The 15,579-nt window shown below is 41.8% G+C and overlaps 1 protein-coding gene across 1 annotated transcript; it reads right to left on the bottom strand.

Moving 5' to 3' along the window:
• Window positions 1-2,436: 2,436 nt before the first annotated feature.
• Window positions 2,437-8,877, bottom strand: LOC114598734 (ferritin light chain-like). Its single transcript, XM_028732735.2, has 3 exons — window positions 8,499-8,877; window positions 4,652-4,798; window positions 2,437-3,611 (listed from the first exon to the last, which is right to left on the bottom strand). The coding sequence occupies exons 1-3, from the start codon at window positions 8,670-8,672 to the stop codon at window positions 3,114-3,116; spliced, it is 819 nt and encodes a 272-aa protein (XP_028588568.2). The 5' UTR covers window positions 8,673-8,877; the 3' UTR covers window positions 2,437-3,113.
• Window positions 8,878-15,579: the final 6,702 nt, after the last annotated feature.

Raw genomic sequence — 15,579 nt, 5'->3', positions numbered from 1 at the left:
TATCTTATTCCATATCCAACTATTTCTCCAAGGAGTTCAGGGCAGCATATACTCAGTTTGCCTTTTCTCTCTCTCATACAAACAACAAGCCTGTGTGGTAAGAGAGGTGGGTGGGATGGGGTGGTGGTGTAGTAATCTGCCTAAGGCTACCTAAGAAGCTTCATGGTTGTAAAGAGAGAAGATATGAACCTCAGCTTCCTCAGGCTAAGACAGACACTCCGTCCACTACGTGACACTGATTTTCAGTGTGCTTAGAATGGAGAAGTTTAATAATAGACCATTCAAGGCTCACGATTTTGATGTTATTTCTCATCTATGTATGGAAACTGAGTAAAATAGAATGAATATGGGAGCTGCCTGAAATATCATGTGGGTCTGTGAGGAATAGTTTCTCTGTAGTTACGGTAATAGCATCTGGCTAATTTAAGATGCAAGGGACAAATTTAGGTCGGAAGGATAATCTGAGGAAAGCCATCAGAAATAAACTCTCAGCCTATACTGTACTGAAGAAAGTACAGTACCACTTAGTTCAATAGGACCTGATGCGAAACAAACAAATAATTTGTGCCAGCCCATCTGACTGGGTTGCCCCAGCCACTTGTATATTGTGAGCTAACAGGAGTTAAACTTATTACAAGTTATTAAGTTTTGGTCTACAAATGTTGGAACAACCCGTCTAAGAATTATTTGGATCAGTCTTTCTCAACATGCTAGATTAAGAGTTCCTTGCTCCATATAGTATGGCTTATGACTCCACCATTAAGGAAGGGATGGCATGGTTGTTGACACTACATTTGCTACTTCAGGATAATCTTCATGACATTACAAGCCTGGAAGGTCAGTTTTCATGCAGTCACATCTTTACTAACTTAGATGCACACTACTTATCCACAGCAAATCCCCATTTTCCATGTTGCTCCCTTCCACAAAACATGCTGCTTTAAAAAACTGAGGTTATGCATTGGAATTGTGGAATGGAAATTATATTAAAACTTGGATTTGTGAAAAATTGTTGAACTTCAGCATGGATTATTAGCATATGCAAAATATTTATTCAACTGATGTTAAGTATTATAGTTTGATTGAGGTCAACAAAACTATCCCCCTGCTTTATTTGGTTGGTGTTAAAATAAAAGTTACCCTTTGAGGAATAAAATTAACTTACTTTCTACAGAGCTTAAAGTGGGAGTTATGTATTCATCCAATTCTAAAGCATTTTGTTAAATATGCTGAGTGTAGTCACAGTATATTATCATCTTTTTCTGTTAATGTAATGTCGTAAAGCTAGCTAAGTTTAACCTAATTCTGATTCTGTACTGCCACTACCTATTTGTACCCCAGTGCTGAAACATGAGACGTCCCAGTGTGGTCTGCTATTGACTCCCTCCCTGCACTCATACATAACTGTATATTCCAGCTGCTCTGGAAAGCAAAGGTAGTATATCTGCAACCATTCACATGCAGTCACTAAAATGTTTGACACTATCAAACTTACTATTGGCAGGACTGGTCCAGTGAAGAGATAAGATTTATTTTTTTTGTCCTCATAAGCAAGAAGGCAAAACATTTCAATTCCTTTTGAACAATTATTTACTACTTTTTGTTTTTATATTGATGATGTATTTGATGTTTTTATACTGTGATTTTATCCTGTGAACCACCCTGAGATCTACAGGTATAGGGCGGTATACAAATTTTTAATAATAATAATAATAATAATAATAATAATAATACCAATTGTGTTAGAGACAAGGGAGCAATGCCAATAATTAAATCTTACAAAGGAGTTTTGATTATGATATTTTATCTTGGGCACAATCTAGACACCATTAAGCCCTTATTAAAGTGAAATGGATCTCTATGCAGAGACAGACAGTGGTACCTTGGGTTACAGACGCTTCATGTTACAGACGCTTCAGGTTACAGACTTCGCTAACCCAGAAATATTACCTCGGGTTAAGAGCTTTGCTTCAGGATGAGAACAGATATTGTGCTCTGGCGGCATGGCAGCAGCAGGAGGCCCCATTAGCTAAAGTGGTGCTTCAGGTTAAGAACAGTTTCAGGTTAAGAACAGACCTCCAGAATGAATTAACTACTTAACCTGAGGTACCACTGTATTACATACGATGACAGAATCGCTACTAGTGGTAATTTGTCATGGGTAGAGGACAGAATTTGCTCCTCACTCCCATTAAAGCAGTGTCCTAGTACTGGATCATCACCCATGAGAATGACAGAACTCCACATATGGGAATTACGGTCTCTAAACCTGCTCCCTGAACACCCCGTGTTATGGAAAACAAGCATGGTTAAGCACTGTGACTGCAGAGGGTGTGCTCAATTCATTTATTAAAAAGCCTTATTCATGTATATGGCTCCTTCCCAACAGCAGCATAACATGTGGCTGATCATGAAAAATCACAAAAGATAGATATATTTCATTTTAAAATTTTCAACATTTATTGTCATTGCAATTGCAGGCATATCAAATATGTAGTAAAATATTTCGTAGTAAAATACCACCTTAAAAATGTAAGTACAATGCACCAAGGTAAACAATTTTATTGTGCTTATATTAAGCTATGTAGCAATATAAAAAAACATTTAAGCATAAAAATGGATGCACACTAAAACAGAAGTCTCTGTAAGGTTAATAAACTTCTATCAAGGCAACCATTGAAATATTAAAATCTAATTTATCTTGTTATTTTAAAGGAATGCATTATAAAAGACCCTTACTACATAGTAGAAAAATACAAGGTTATCATTTATGCACTTATTCAAGCTAACCTAATGCCTGACTATACTAGATACATGATTGTCTAGAGCTCAATATTGTGGGTAAGAGTTAGTATAGCTTTTATATGAAGGTAAGGAGTTCCTGCACTCATAAAAAAGGACTGCAGTCCATGGTGGAACAACTGCTTTTTCAAACATAATATCATGAACAAAATAATCAACAATGACCAAATCATGATGGTACAGTTACCCTGTTTGTGAGGACTGTTTTCAAAAATCATGTCAACCTATAGACAACTATTCTGGGACAATTTAGAGATGTATGAATATCATGAACACTGCTCAGCAGTGGCATACTTCATATCCCAGCCAATCTAATGCCATTTGTGCTCCTGCCTTTGATCTCTTTCCCGCAAGCCCTTCCACCGAGGCTGAGAGAGGGAGCAACACTGGCCTTGGTATTTTGGCCTTATCCCATTCTTGGGCTGAAGGTATTCCTCTCGCAGAAGCTGTAGCTCATTTGCAGCTCTTGTACATTTCTGAAATGGTGCATGGAGACTGCAGTGTGCTTCTGAATCGGTCCCAATCTTTAGTTCTTTTTGCAGACGGTCTATAAGATAGTTCTCAAGGTCGCCTCTGCTATCTTGGGCATTCCTAAGCCTACGAGCATTGGTAATTAGATCTCCCATCAACTTGATCTTCTGTATCTTGGGTGCTAGGAATTGCTTCTTAATTGTGCTTGCAGTGTGAGGGTCTGAGTTCTTGATACTCAGAGCATAAAGCTCTTCAAAATGGCCCGCCATCATCTTCCATTGTACTAGGGCTACTTCCAGAGCTGCCGCCACACCGCTTATTAACACACTGGGTGGTTTCTGGAATCACAAAGAGCAGAACAAAGATGGCAAATAGTAGAAGTTACAATTGTTTCCACCACATTTTCAACTGCTTGTGCTGTAATGCTCTTACCTCTGTCTTCTGAGCAACATCTTTGAGATTTGTGGGATACAGATATAGAAAATTAATATATGCACACAAGGCAGCTCACCAAGCTTATTACAGCTTTTATATGATGATATGTTAACCAAGTGTTTGTATAATTGGTGTGGATAATATTGATCTCTAAAATATGTTCATTGCCAATAAAGTAATGAAAGACTAGAATGGGTTGTAGCAACATAAAATTGCATGAGTGTAACATTGATCCATGCAGATCTCCAATAAAAAGAAGAGAACCCGTGTACTCTACCCTCAGATCCCTGGAGGAAGGATGGGATCTAAAAGCATGGAATGGTGCTGTTCATGTGGGTGCTGCTTGCTTGCATAGGGAAGGATGGCCACAAGAGATAAGATTAAACAAATATCAAATGGAATTTGTTAGATTTTCAAAGGATATGGATTGTGCTGGGTCTCCCAGATTAGTTGCCTTGGAGCAGAAAAGCAAAATAGTTTTCATACATATTTGCTTCGAATTGCAAGAGATGGCAGGGTGAAAGCACTTCTATACCTGTTAACATATGGCCATATGTCATTCATTCTGGAAGTGGGGAAGGAACTCAAATCATGGTTACAATGGTGTTAAAAAAACCCTCTTTAATAAGTGCAATAAGACTGATGTCTAAAAAGAAAATTTGAATTTGTATTGGGGGGGGGGGAAGCTAAGCTCCAAATCTGACCCTATCATTTCACTGTGAGAGGCATGAAACCCGCTAGGTGTCATGCAGAAACATGACAGGGGAAAAAAACATGTCTTCTCGCTTTATGCTTCTAGGCTAACATGAAAAAAGGTGTAGCTAAATGCAGATGTAGCTCATACCATAAGGGATATGTGTGCAAGTTCTTTTTTTATCTGTTACATGAGACATATACCTTATGAAGTTAAACCTCTGGCATGAGGACAAACTTTGCCACATACCTGGATAACTCTGGTACAGTAGAGGCCTCCCCTGTCATGCTGGTATTGTATGAGAGCGTCTGCTGCTTCCCTCTCCTCTTTAGCCCGGTCCAAGAAGAATTTAGAAACATTTGGTAAAGCCATATCAGAATGATCAAAGATTTCACCCTATATTTTTTAAATAGACAACAAAGCAAAACACTCACTGCAGTTCATATACAAAGTACAATAATATTGCATAATGTTTACAGTACTTAGGTTTAAACTTCAAAAGGAGTAGAAGAAAAAACATCTCTGGAAAACCTATATATTTTAGAAGTAAAACACAAACTTTTGCTTTTGCCATAGATAGAAACAATATTTCAAATTAGATACCCTGGGGTATGTGTATGTTAAGTTAAAAAAAATTTGTACATCAGACAAAAGACCATATAACCTGTTTTAGTTGTAGTCATGGGCAATTAGTTTTCCAGAAAGTTTACTAATATTCCAAATTAGGGGTGGGAGACTATAGTGCCCCCCCCATGTCATTGGGAAACAATTCCCAATATCCCTGACCACTGCCCATTCTGGCTGCGGATAAAGGGAGTTGGAGCCCAATGACACAGGGTGAGCCATGTACTCCTCACTCATGCCTTAATGTGACTGGGATCTGATTTAGCACAATTATATTCAAAAAAAGGTAAACACTGTTAATTTTACAGAATGCAGAAATATCTGATATGTTTTTCAAAAAACAAAGTAGTTGAATTGGCGGGGGGGGGGATTGATACAGATGCATATTTTCGTTCAAAGATGCATCTAGTCAGTGTATGAGGACTCAAGTACACATGATGATGTGAATAAGGATGCTTATCCAAACGCAACATGCACACAAGACTGCTTATGCATGCAGCTCTCTGGCTGGATCAGGATGCTGTATATTTCTACAGTAGATATTTGTAAGGATAAGGAATGTTAGAGGCTGTACCATTTGTCACTTCTTTTGTTGCAGAAAGTTAGAAGCTGTTGCCTCTGGAGTAGTAGTTGGAGAGTGGAAAGTATGCAGGGGGATATACAGGCAACATGATTGCCATTCTTCTCCCATAGTTACATCCTGTGTCATGTTACCGCTTTCTTACACACCCCATCCTCCAGATCTGGCCCCTGGTGTTATTGCTGTTCTTCCCACATGAGCTTGATTTTTCCACACGGTTTCTGAATTCTTACATTATTGAAAAGTGTGTGGAATGGAATCATGGGAAAATCGAAACAATGTCACTTCCATGTAAGAATCAGGTCTTGGATCACTGCTACTCTTCATGTTCAGTTTACTTCAGTTTACTTCAGGTTATTGCCTCTTCAGTTTACTGCCTACCAAGTTTACCCTCCTTCAAACTTCAAAGGAACATAGAAAGAGCCCTGGCAAATAAACCAATGTCCCATCCAGTCAACGATCCTGTTCTCACAGTGGCCAATCAGATAGATATATGAGATAAGAAAACACTCCCTAAGGTCTTCACCACATTAAAACATGAAGAAAATCATTAACAATATGAAAGAAACAGATCCAGACTCATACTAAGTTCCAGCAATTGCCCAAGTACATTCTGTGCCTGCAGAGAAGATGGGACTTTATGGCTATTATTCGCCCATTTCCTCATTGTTTTTGCTGGAAAAATATGTTCTCATATTCTGAGAATATTGTCATCTTGAATTGTGATCCTTATATCTAATCAGGGCAGTGTTGTCAGCAGCTTCCCCTTTTCTCTTTTTAGAAGGAATGCAATGACAGCTGAAGGATGTTGTCACAGCTTCCCACCACTAAGTTCTGAGTCAGTTTTTCTTCCCTTGCTTCATCACTTTCCCCATCCTTGCTCTTCATTCCTTGATTCTCTTACTCTACCGTATAATCAGTGTAGCTTTATTACTGTCAGTTGCCTACCAGACTCATTTAACACTCATATTTTTTGTAAGTAAAAAGGGCCTGACCTCTGCCCCCATACTTACAGGCACTGGGTCTCTTAAAGACTGATTCACTATTGTTCACATATCCAAAAGTGAGTCAGTCAGCATGTAAATTTCCTTCCTTGGTTCCGGACCTCCTAAGATGCAGGACTTGTCCAAAATTAGGACTTCATATAAAAAGAAATCACGACAGATAGCAACAGACAGAAGTGAGTTATACAAAGGGGAAAGATTGCACAGCTGAACAGGAGCTTTGCATCAGTTTATGAGTGTCCGCTTGCAGTAAATGCTGAACCATTATTTTCCATGCATATTATTATTTATATGCCATGAACAACCTTAAAAGAAATATTAGACATTGTAAATACAGTGAATATAGCAATATAGTAATTTCATACAGCAGCAAAATGTACCATAATGTATAAGATGTGTGGTACTGTCTGACTCGCTCATTCATGGCTGTATCAAAATTGCTAGGGTATATCCACATGACCTAGCTAAGTATTTGCTCACAAAAAGTACTTCTGGCATCAAAATGGGGCATACGCGCACATCTCTCCCTCAAAACAGTGGACTTTGGCATACCCCCAAAATACTTACAATACTGCCTTATGAAATAGAAACCTGAAATTTGGGGGAGATACATTAATAACTTAGTTTGGTGTTACAATGAATAACTCTGCATACATCCATTCAGTTGTGTACAATCCATGTGTATACAGCCAGTTGTCACCCGGTGGACAAAACGATGTCATTTCTTTCCCATAGCCTTCCAACACATGAGCATTTCAACATGACCCTACAAGAGGTTGGTTCTGCATGTGAAGGATGGGTGGTTTACATAAGGAGCATCTGTAAAGGAAAGGACATTTGAAAAGCAGTGGGATCCTGGCTCCATAGCACAATGGGGACATGGCAGAGTGACAAGAAGGAAGGGAATGGGCCTCCATCCTAAGGTTGAGGACAGGGCCATATGTGGCAAAGGAGTATACCAGATGGAATAGAATCATACAATCATAGAATTGTAGAGTTGGAAGGCACCCTGAGGATCATCTAGTCCAACCCCCTGCAATGCAGGAATAAGCTGCTGTCCTATATGGGGATCCAACCTGGGACCTTGGCATTATCAGCCCCATACTCTAACCAACTGAGCTATTATTCATGAACTAATGTTGTCAGCCGAATGTATGAATGCAGGCACACACGTGTGGAAAGAGTGGGGATTTAGTCACTTTATGTGCAGCAAAAGACCTCAGCAGATGTTGGTTTAATACAGAAGAAAAGCCATGCCTCAGCTGTATCCAGCTAAGGAAGAAGTATTTAGCCACAGCTCCCCAGGATGCAAACCAGAATCTGTTTTCATAACAGCAGTTCCAGAAGATGTACATAATAATGTTTGAAAGTGTGCCTTTGCCATGAACTAGCCACCACACACCAATGAGGTTACTAGAAGGGTTGCCAGGTACCCCTCTTTTTAACATGGGCATCTTATACCAGCATATCCATTGCTTGATGGCTGCGGCTTGGGAAGAAGAACTCAAGCAACGGCTATCTCAGTGTGTCCCCCCCCTGAAGAAATAGGTGCCAGTGGTCACCATGAAGTTGTTGCAGTAAGTGTCACACTTTCTAACAACACAAAAAAGAAGTGCCCTGAGGGGGGGGGGGAGCACTGGCTATCGTGGACGTGAAAGTCCGGCCTAAATGCAGAGCAGAAATGAGGAAAGAAAGAACCCCAACTGAAGAGGCCCGAGGTGAGGCAGGATGGGAAAAGGCGAACCCAGAGCGAGCCCTCGTCGTGGCCCTGAAAAGAGGCATCCCGGACGCAGAGGAAAGAGACGCTGGCGGAGCGCCGAAGGAGCCGCAGCGCCTCGCGCCAGGCCTGCCTTGGCACGCCAAGCGGGTCGCTGCGCGGTGGCCTTACCAGCATCTGCAAGACGTAGGCGACCTCGAGCAGGGCGCCGGTGACTCCGCACAGGCCTTCCTCCACCACGGCCGGGAAGTTTTGCTTCACGAGTTTGCCCAGAGCTCTGCCATGCCGGTGGATGGCGCACAAGGGCAGGCCGCTCTTGAGCCTTTTGGGACTCGGCTCGGCCATGGCCTGCTGGGCCTCCTCCTCACCGCCGGCCTAGCCTTCCGTCCAGCCGCCGGCCCAAGGCACGACGGGGAGGCCGCCGCGTCACTGAGGAGCTGCCTGAAGTTGGAACATCAAACAAGAGACGAGTGTGGGGTTTTTTTTAAAAAAGAAGCAACCAGGAAGCAGCAGCTCGTGAAGGGAAGAAGGTGAAGAGGCGCGCGCGCGCTCCCCGTCTCCTCGCGGCTATATATACAGAGGCAGGGCGAGACGCGGGCACCTGGCGCGCACCTGGCCGCGGGCGGGCCCGCTCCCACACGCCCTTTCCTGCCAGGACAGAGCTGCCTAACGGTCCGTGACAGAACTCCTCTCAGGCTTGAAGGGGCACGTTGACCTGCATTCGCTGAGAGACTTCACACGCACACGCCCTTCCTAAGTTTTGCACGCTCTTGCGCGTTTTCTAAGACTGAAGCCCCGTGCCCGTTTAACCTGGGAACTAGCCTCGCCGAAAGGCTTCCCTAAATACTTCTATACACTGCAGATGATTGCGCAGTCCCGTGCTGGAAAGCAGCGCTCGTGAAGGTCGCTGTCCGAACATACCGCAGAATGGAAAGTGCTGGGGGAAATGTGCACCCTAAAGTGAATGCACATTCCAGGAAAAAGAGATCCAACAGCTCTAGCCGATGTCATTTCTGTATTTGGATTACGAAGTGAGAAATGGGAAAGAGGAGCAACAAACTCCGGATTCAAGCAGTGAATTTTACTACGTTCAGTTGAGCACATTTTACTAAAAATCAGTCCCATTCTCTCTTGCCATTGAGATGCCAAGCATTATGCTTTATGGGTTCACTTTGTAAACAGATAATCTGAATGCCTGCATGGTCAACAATAGGGATTTTCTTGCCTTGTGTGAAGTGGACTAAATCTTGAGTTTTTAAATATATGGCAGCAAGACCTTTTTCACTAGTTCTTCCTCCTCAGTTACCTGTGAGGTTAAAAGAACTCACCAATGCCTCTCTGGGCACAATCTGTGCAGATGTCTTGCCTAAGGTTGCTTCTAGTCAGTGACTTAAAGTAGATGCTCTGCCACTGAGCTACAGTCCATCTTTGACCTAGGAGCACAAAAAATTTCAGGCAGGGCTTCAGAGAGTGATCAATCACAAGGATACCTCCGAGCCATATAGAAACTATGTCAGTCACAGTGCCGACTGCTGCTATTTAAACACGCAGTCAGCATATGCAATCCAAGTCAGTGGGTGCTCGGCTAAACCTTCCTTATCTCTTTAGCTCCCTTCTGCTTGAGTGCTACAGTTACTGATTGAAGAGAGCACCAAGGACACAAGAGCTATCCACTCTTTCCCGTGTTCCCTTGGTGAGTCACTTGCAGATCTCTTGTCCTGTTCCAAACTATGGGAGTGCAGAAGGCGTTTTGTTTTGTTTTGTTTTGTTTTGTTCGTTGCTGTTGTTTGTCATTTACAATTTTCCAGCTACCTTTCCCCCCTCTTATCATATACTGCAAGATTGGCTCATAGAGGATGGCTAAGGTGGCTAAACCAGTTTCTTTTATTAAGTAAATAGCCCTGGCAAGATCCGTTAAGTACTGTATACAGTATCTTGGTGGTGCAAACTTGCAATATATAGTATGTATATAATCATTAAAAACAACAATTAAAATCAATTAAACTTTTAAAATACCCTTAGCATCTAAACATGTATAGTCGACATATAATTTGGTTCCCTCCCTTTTCTTCTTGTCTCTTTGCCCCCATGCTGAGATAGAGGGTAAGCTAAAGCTTTTGGCTGCATGCTGAATATTTGCTGAGATTTCGGCAGCTTTTTAAAAGAGCAACACATGGGAGGTGCATTATGAAAAAGCTGAGCATCCATGTTTTGTGGTAACCTATTTACTTTATCATGTGTAATAATCTGCAGTTTTTCAAACAACCATTAAGAGGGAAAAAAACTATTAAAGCAAAAGAACCCATAGGAATGTTCAGAATCCAGCGAACCAGAAGTGTGATTAGGTAGCTTTCAAATGTGATAAGTTTCTGTTCACTGAGTTTCTACCAGCTTATGCTTATTGAATTTATTTTTGTTAAAAAAGTACTACTCCCTATCAATTCATAATTACATTTGCATAAATCCCATTACATGCTCTAATTATTAGAGTAAATACCTTAAATTATCACATGAAATTTGAGAACATTCAAATGCACATGGATGGGCAATGGGATGTGTGTGTTTCTGCATCAATGCCTTACATTTCAAACTAAAGTTATTCATCTTTTGAAGAGTTTCATGCTAACATGTTTGCACAGGGTAGGCAGATGAGGGACCCTGTCTAAGACAATAGTCAAAATTCACAGGTTAACTGGGGTGTTGCTTTTTTGTATGTATTGAAATAAAAGACCCTTGATAAATACATTTGGAGGGAGTACCATTGCTTCCCACAGAACTTTTAAGGTTGCACACGTACGGTCACAGCCTGGCCAAGCTGTAATCCTCAAAGGGTTGTGCTGGCACAAAACACTTGAACTCCACCAAGCTTCTGCCTGCAGAGCACAGTACACATTGGGATGCTTGAGGCTGAATATTTTAAATATCACTCTTAGGAAATGTTTGCACTGGCTCAGATCCCCAAGCTGCCTGCACCCTGGCCTCATGCCTGTGCACAGCCAACCTATGCGGGATCCAAGTGACACACACGAGCGATCCCTGTTGCTTTCATTCTGTCAGAGTCAGGATGAAGCCTGAAGCCCAGAAGACACCAGGTCATTCCCATGTCACACCATTCCTGTGATAATCACATTTAGGTACGGAAAAGCTCTCCATTAGAATAACATCAGGAATTTTGCTCTGCCAAATTGCGTGGGCAAAGAAAGCCATGATCGTGGTGTTAATAATATCCACGGAGAGGAGAAATAGTTTCCATCTTTTACTCAAATACCCATGTGAACTTGTTGCCTGTTTTCAAGAAGTTCTTTATCCTGCAAGACGGTTGCTCTGTTCATTTTCTGGATTAGTTACCGCATCTCCACTTGGCAGAAAAGATGTGCAGCTGCTCTCCAAAGCTCAGTTTTATGGTGCAGAGATTTCTTTTTCTTTTTAGTCAAATGCAGTGTGAAAGTCTTATGAATCACCAGATTTGTAACCACTTTAGGATGTTAGGATGTCTTTTCTGTAGTTAAAAAAAAAAGTGAATGGGTTGATACTGGGCTAGTTGGGTGTACTACATGTGCTACAACAAGTGACTAAAAGTGACCCAGAAGATGGCAATTAAAATTAATGCTGAAAACATTTCCCTCCCTTACTGCTTGCACACAGCCTTTGATTCTCCTTTTCATTATGTCACAGTTTAATAATGAATATGTCAATTATGCCAGCTCCCTAAAAATATCTGTTCCAGTATTCTCCGTTGAAGGGCAGTAGAGAGATCTGCCTGGGCAAATCTCTGCTTCTGGAGTCAATAGGCAGACTTATGAACAAACTTCCAGAGGGACATAACCTGTTTTCAAGGTAAGAGCAGGCATGAAACCGCTGTTTTGGCTGGAGAGTTAGAACTCTACTACCTAATGAAGAAAGACAGCCTGGTTGAGAATTTCCTCCACCCAGTTCATTCTGTATTCAGACTGCACCCCAAAAAACGCATCAGCTTCCACCACAGGAATGTGCAAGATGGACTACACAGAAGCACCATAGCAGCATTTGCACTATTTTAAGGAGCAAATCTCCGCTGTCCCATGGCTACAACCTGGCATATGCATTCATCACCATTAGAGGATTAGATGCAGGAGAGGTCTGAGCCACAAGGCCAGATGCTTACAAGGACACCACCAGCAGCAGTAGGGACAATGAGTTCTCTCTGCCTCTCACATTCATTTTAAAGGCACTGTTCTGTTTCTCACATTCATTTTTCAGGCAAAGCCATCCAACTAGCCCCACCCATTGGCCCTCCAGATATTGCTGAACTACAACACCCATCATTGCTGGCCATTAGCCATGCTCTCTGGGACTGATGCGAGTTATAGTTCAACAACAGCTGAAGGACCAAAGCTTCCCATCCCAGCTTAAAATCTCAGTGTCCCCTACATTTTCAGTCCAATCCTCTCCCCAATATAACTTTGGAAAGCCCACAGGGGGCTTAGGGAAATTTCCAGATTCCCCTCGTAGGCCAGGAGGTGTCATGCAGCAGGTCCCTATTTCATAGCTATGTTGCCTGTGCTTTCTTGCTATGAGAGAAGAAGTCATTTGCTGCCTCTTGCTCCTCATGCAGTTCCTGCTTCCTCCATAGCAGGGACTTGTTCTCTGTTGCTCTGGAGGGTGAAACTAGAACTAATGGGAAGAAATTGTAGGGAAAGCAGATTTTGAGTAAACATTAAGCTCTTAATGGCAAGAGCTATTTGACAATAGAACGGATTGCCTCAGGAGGTGGATGGGCTCTGCTTTGCTGGTGGCATTTAAGCAGAGGCTAGATGGTCCTCTCTGTGTCAGGGATGCAGTAGTTGCACCTTGTATTGCATATCCCCCAGAATCACCCTCAGATCTATGATTCTTATTAACTAAACATTCATTCTGTTTCTCTACACATCACTTGCAGCATAGAGCAAAGGTGGCTAGGATGCCACACCTATGCCATAGGCGCAGATTACTGCAAATTCTTCCTCTCCACAGGATGTTTAAGACAGTCAGAAATGCAGCATCTGACCCCAATAAGATTTGATTACAATAAGATTATTATCAGATCTGTCCCTTTGTGGTGGCTGGAGAGTCCTTTAGATCCAAAACCAGGGAGATTTGGAACTGAATTTCCTGCCTTAAGACATGCTACTTTTTATCTCTTCCAATTGACTGTTTGCTGCCTTTAAGTGGAAAAAAACACCGTCCTGTCTGTCCTGTGTGTTTCTTTTCTAAAAGGTGACAGGACTGTTTTACCCATCAGCCCTGTTCTTTGCTTTGCTGGAGAATGTGGGCTGCCCCTTCTGTCTCCTTGCTCCTCCTGTGCCAGTATCTCCACTGGGACTTTTCCAGGAAGTGGTTGATTGGTTTGAGGGCTTGTAAAATATATATTTGATGCTGATGTTTGTTGTAGCATTTGCAATATTATCCCATTCATTCCAACATAACTTGCACAAGACGTGTTCTCAGTAGATTCTATCCAGAGTTCTCATCCAAGGGCCTTACTGCATAATCTGAAACCAGTAGTTTATATATAGAGAAACCTGTGAAACCTAAAACCATTTGATGTCCTTTCCTTCAAGCTTATTCTGACACATTGTACAGTACACTGGCACATCCACACTGAGTGTAAACAAATGTACCTCCAAAACAGATCCATACCAGCTTGCAGAATATACAAGCTGAATTTATTTTACCAGTCTCTCTCTCTGTGTATGTGTGCATATAATTTATTTATATAAAATATCATTTATGCCAATGACATTTTACAAAAACAGATTTGAGCCAGATTTACTGTGTCAGTGCTCTATAGTTTGGGGTTCAATCCTCAGTGTAAGGTATTTTTGTCAGACTTCCCCGCCCCCACACAAAAAAGGAAATGAGGGTTTTTTTTGGTCGGTGGGTGTTTTAAATAAAAAAGATGGCTATTTGTGGAGCTAAAGGCTATGTTCTGGTTTATGTAGCTAAACTTTATGCTTCTCCCATTATATTTTTTCTGCTAAAGGTTTGCTGCCACTTGATCTTACCTGACAACCCTGTCTACAGTATTCACAAAACACATGTAACAAAAGCCTAGCAAAGCCGTTTTGCAAGTATAGGGGGAAGCAGGTTTGGCGGGAGGATTTGAAGCGGAGAAGCGGGAGGAGAGGGCTGCTTAACTATTTCCATTCACACTGCTTCTCTGTTCCAAATTGCCTCCCCAAGCCAACACCAATGGTGGTGCATTTCCATTCAATGCATTGTTTTCCTTCTTTGTATTTTTGCTTGGAGGTTCCCATGTGCTGGAAGGCCCCAAAGAAGCCAAAATGGAACCACCACCAGTACCTGGTGGTCCAGTATATTAAAGAGAGTGACAAATTTTACCAAGTAGCAACTCAAAAGGACCTGACAGCCAATTGTTTGTTAAGTTTTTCTCTAGACTTCACCCTAGACAAATATTCTCCATCAGCATTGCCTACGTTTCAAATGTTCTCTTGACGTGCCTTTGAGATAGGTAGAAATTAGAAGCTGAAACTTTCCATAGCATGGAGATAAACATTCTCACCTGCCTAATAGTTGCAGGTTAAAATACAGTTAAGAACCAGTTGAGACATTGGCAGCCCTCCTCGCTGCGATATATCTCCACCCTCCTCCACTCCAGGAGCTTCAGTTGGGTCATCTACTAATCAGTTACCACAGAATTCTTTGTGGATGCTGTTCTTACATTTGCCAAGGTCACATTTTTCTTCTTCTAAGGGAACACTTGTTGTGCCAATATTTCATTCAGAGGTTCTTTGCCACACTTATCTACTCAATGCATCATTGTGAAGGGCTGCATGGCATGGTCAGAGCATGACTTCATAGGGGAAAGGAGCCAATAATTAGAGCACACTGTGATAATGCTAACTAGAGGAGAATGGAGTCTTATTCTAGTTATATAGTGTTTTACAAAATAATGATAATTTTAAAAAATCATTTCACAGTTAAGCTGGAGAGAAATAATATAGCAAAATGAAGAGCAACGAGCCAAGGCAGCAACTGGAGGGGAACGGGTCATATCCTCACTTATGGAAGTCACTATAATTCCCTTGAAGTAATTGGAGATCTGCTGATTAAGCCAGCTGGGGATTTGTTCTTCTTATAAAACTTGGGTTCCTCCCCAAATAGTTTTCCTTCTTCAAGGGGGCACCTGTCAGTGGTGGAGGTGGTGATGGTGCTGGATTAGTGCACATGCAGCCTGTCTGCTTGGCCCCAGCCCTTTGGACCCAAAATGAAC

This window comes from Podarcis muralis, chromosome 1 (genome assembly GCF_964188315.1).
Source record: "Podarcis muralis chromosome 1, rPodMur119.hap1.1, whole genome shotgun sequence".
Classification (NCBI taxonomy): domain Eukaryota; kingdom Metazoa; phylum Chordata; class Lepidosauria; order Squamata; family Lacertidae; genus Podarcis; species Podarcis muralis.
Note: the sequence above shows the minus strand (reverse complement) of the source record. Positions and strands in the feature narration are given on the sequence as shown.

Bases quoted from the DNA above. Each gene is read 5' to 3' on its own strand.
- LOC114598734 (XM_028732735.2), bottom strand. From the start codon at position 8,672: ATGGCCGAGCCGAGTCCCAAAAGGCTCAAGAGCGGCCTGCCCTTGTGC. The intron at 4,799-8,498 runs GTAAGGCCACCG...TAAAAAATATAG, and splicing joins CCTACGTCTTGCAGATGCTG to GGTGAAATCTTTGATCATTC. The intron at 3,612-4,651 runs GTATGTGGCAAA...TTGTGATTCCAG, and splicing joins ACTGTACCAGAGTTATCCAG to AAACCACCCAGTGTGTTAAT.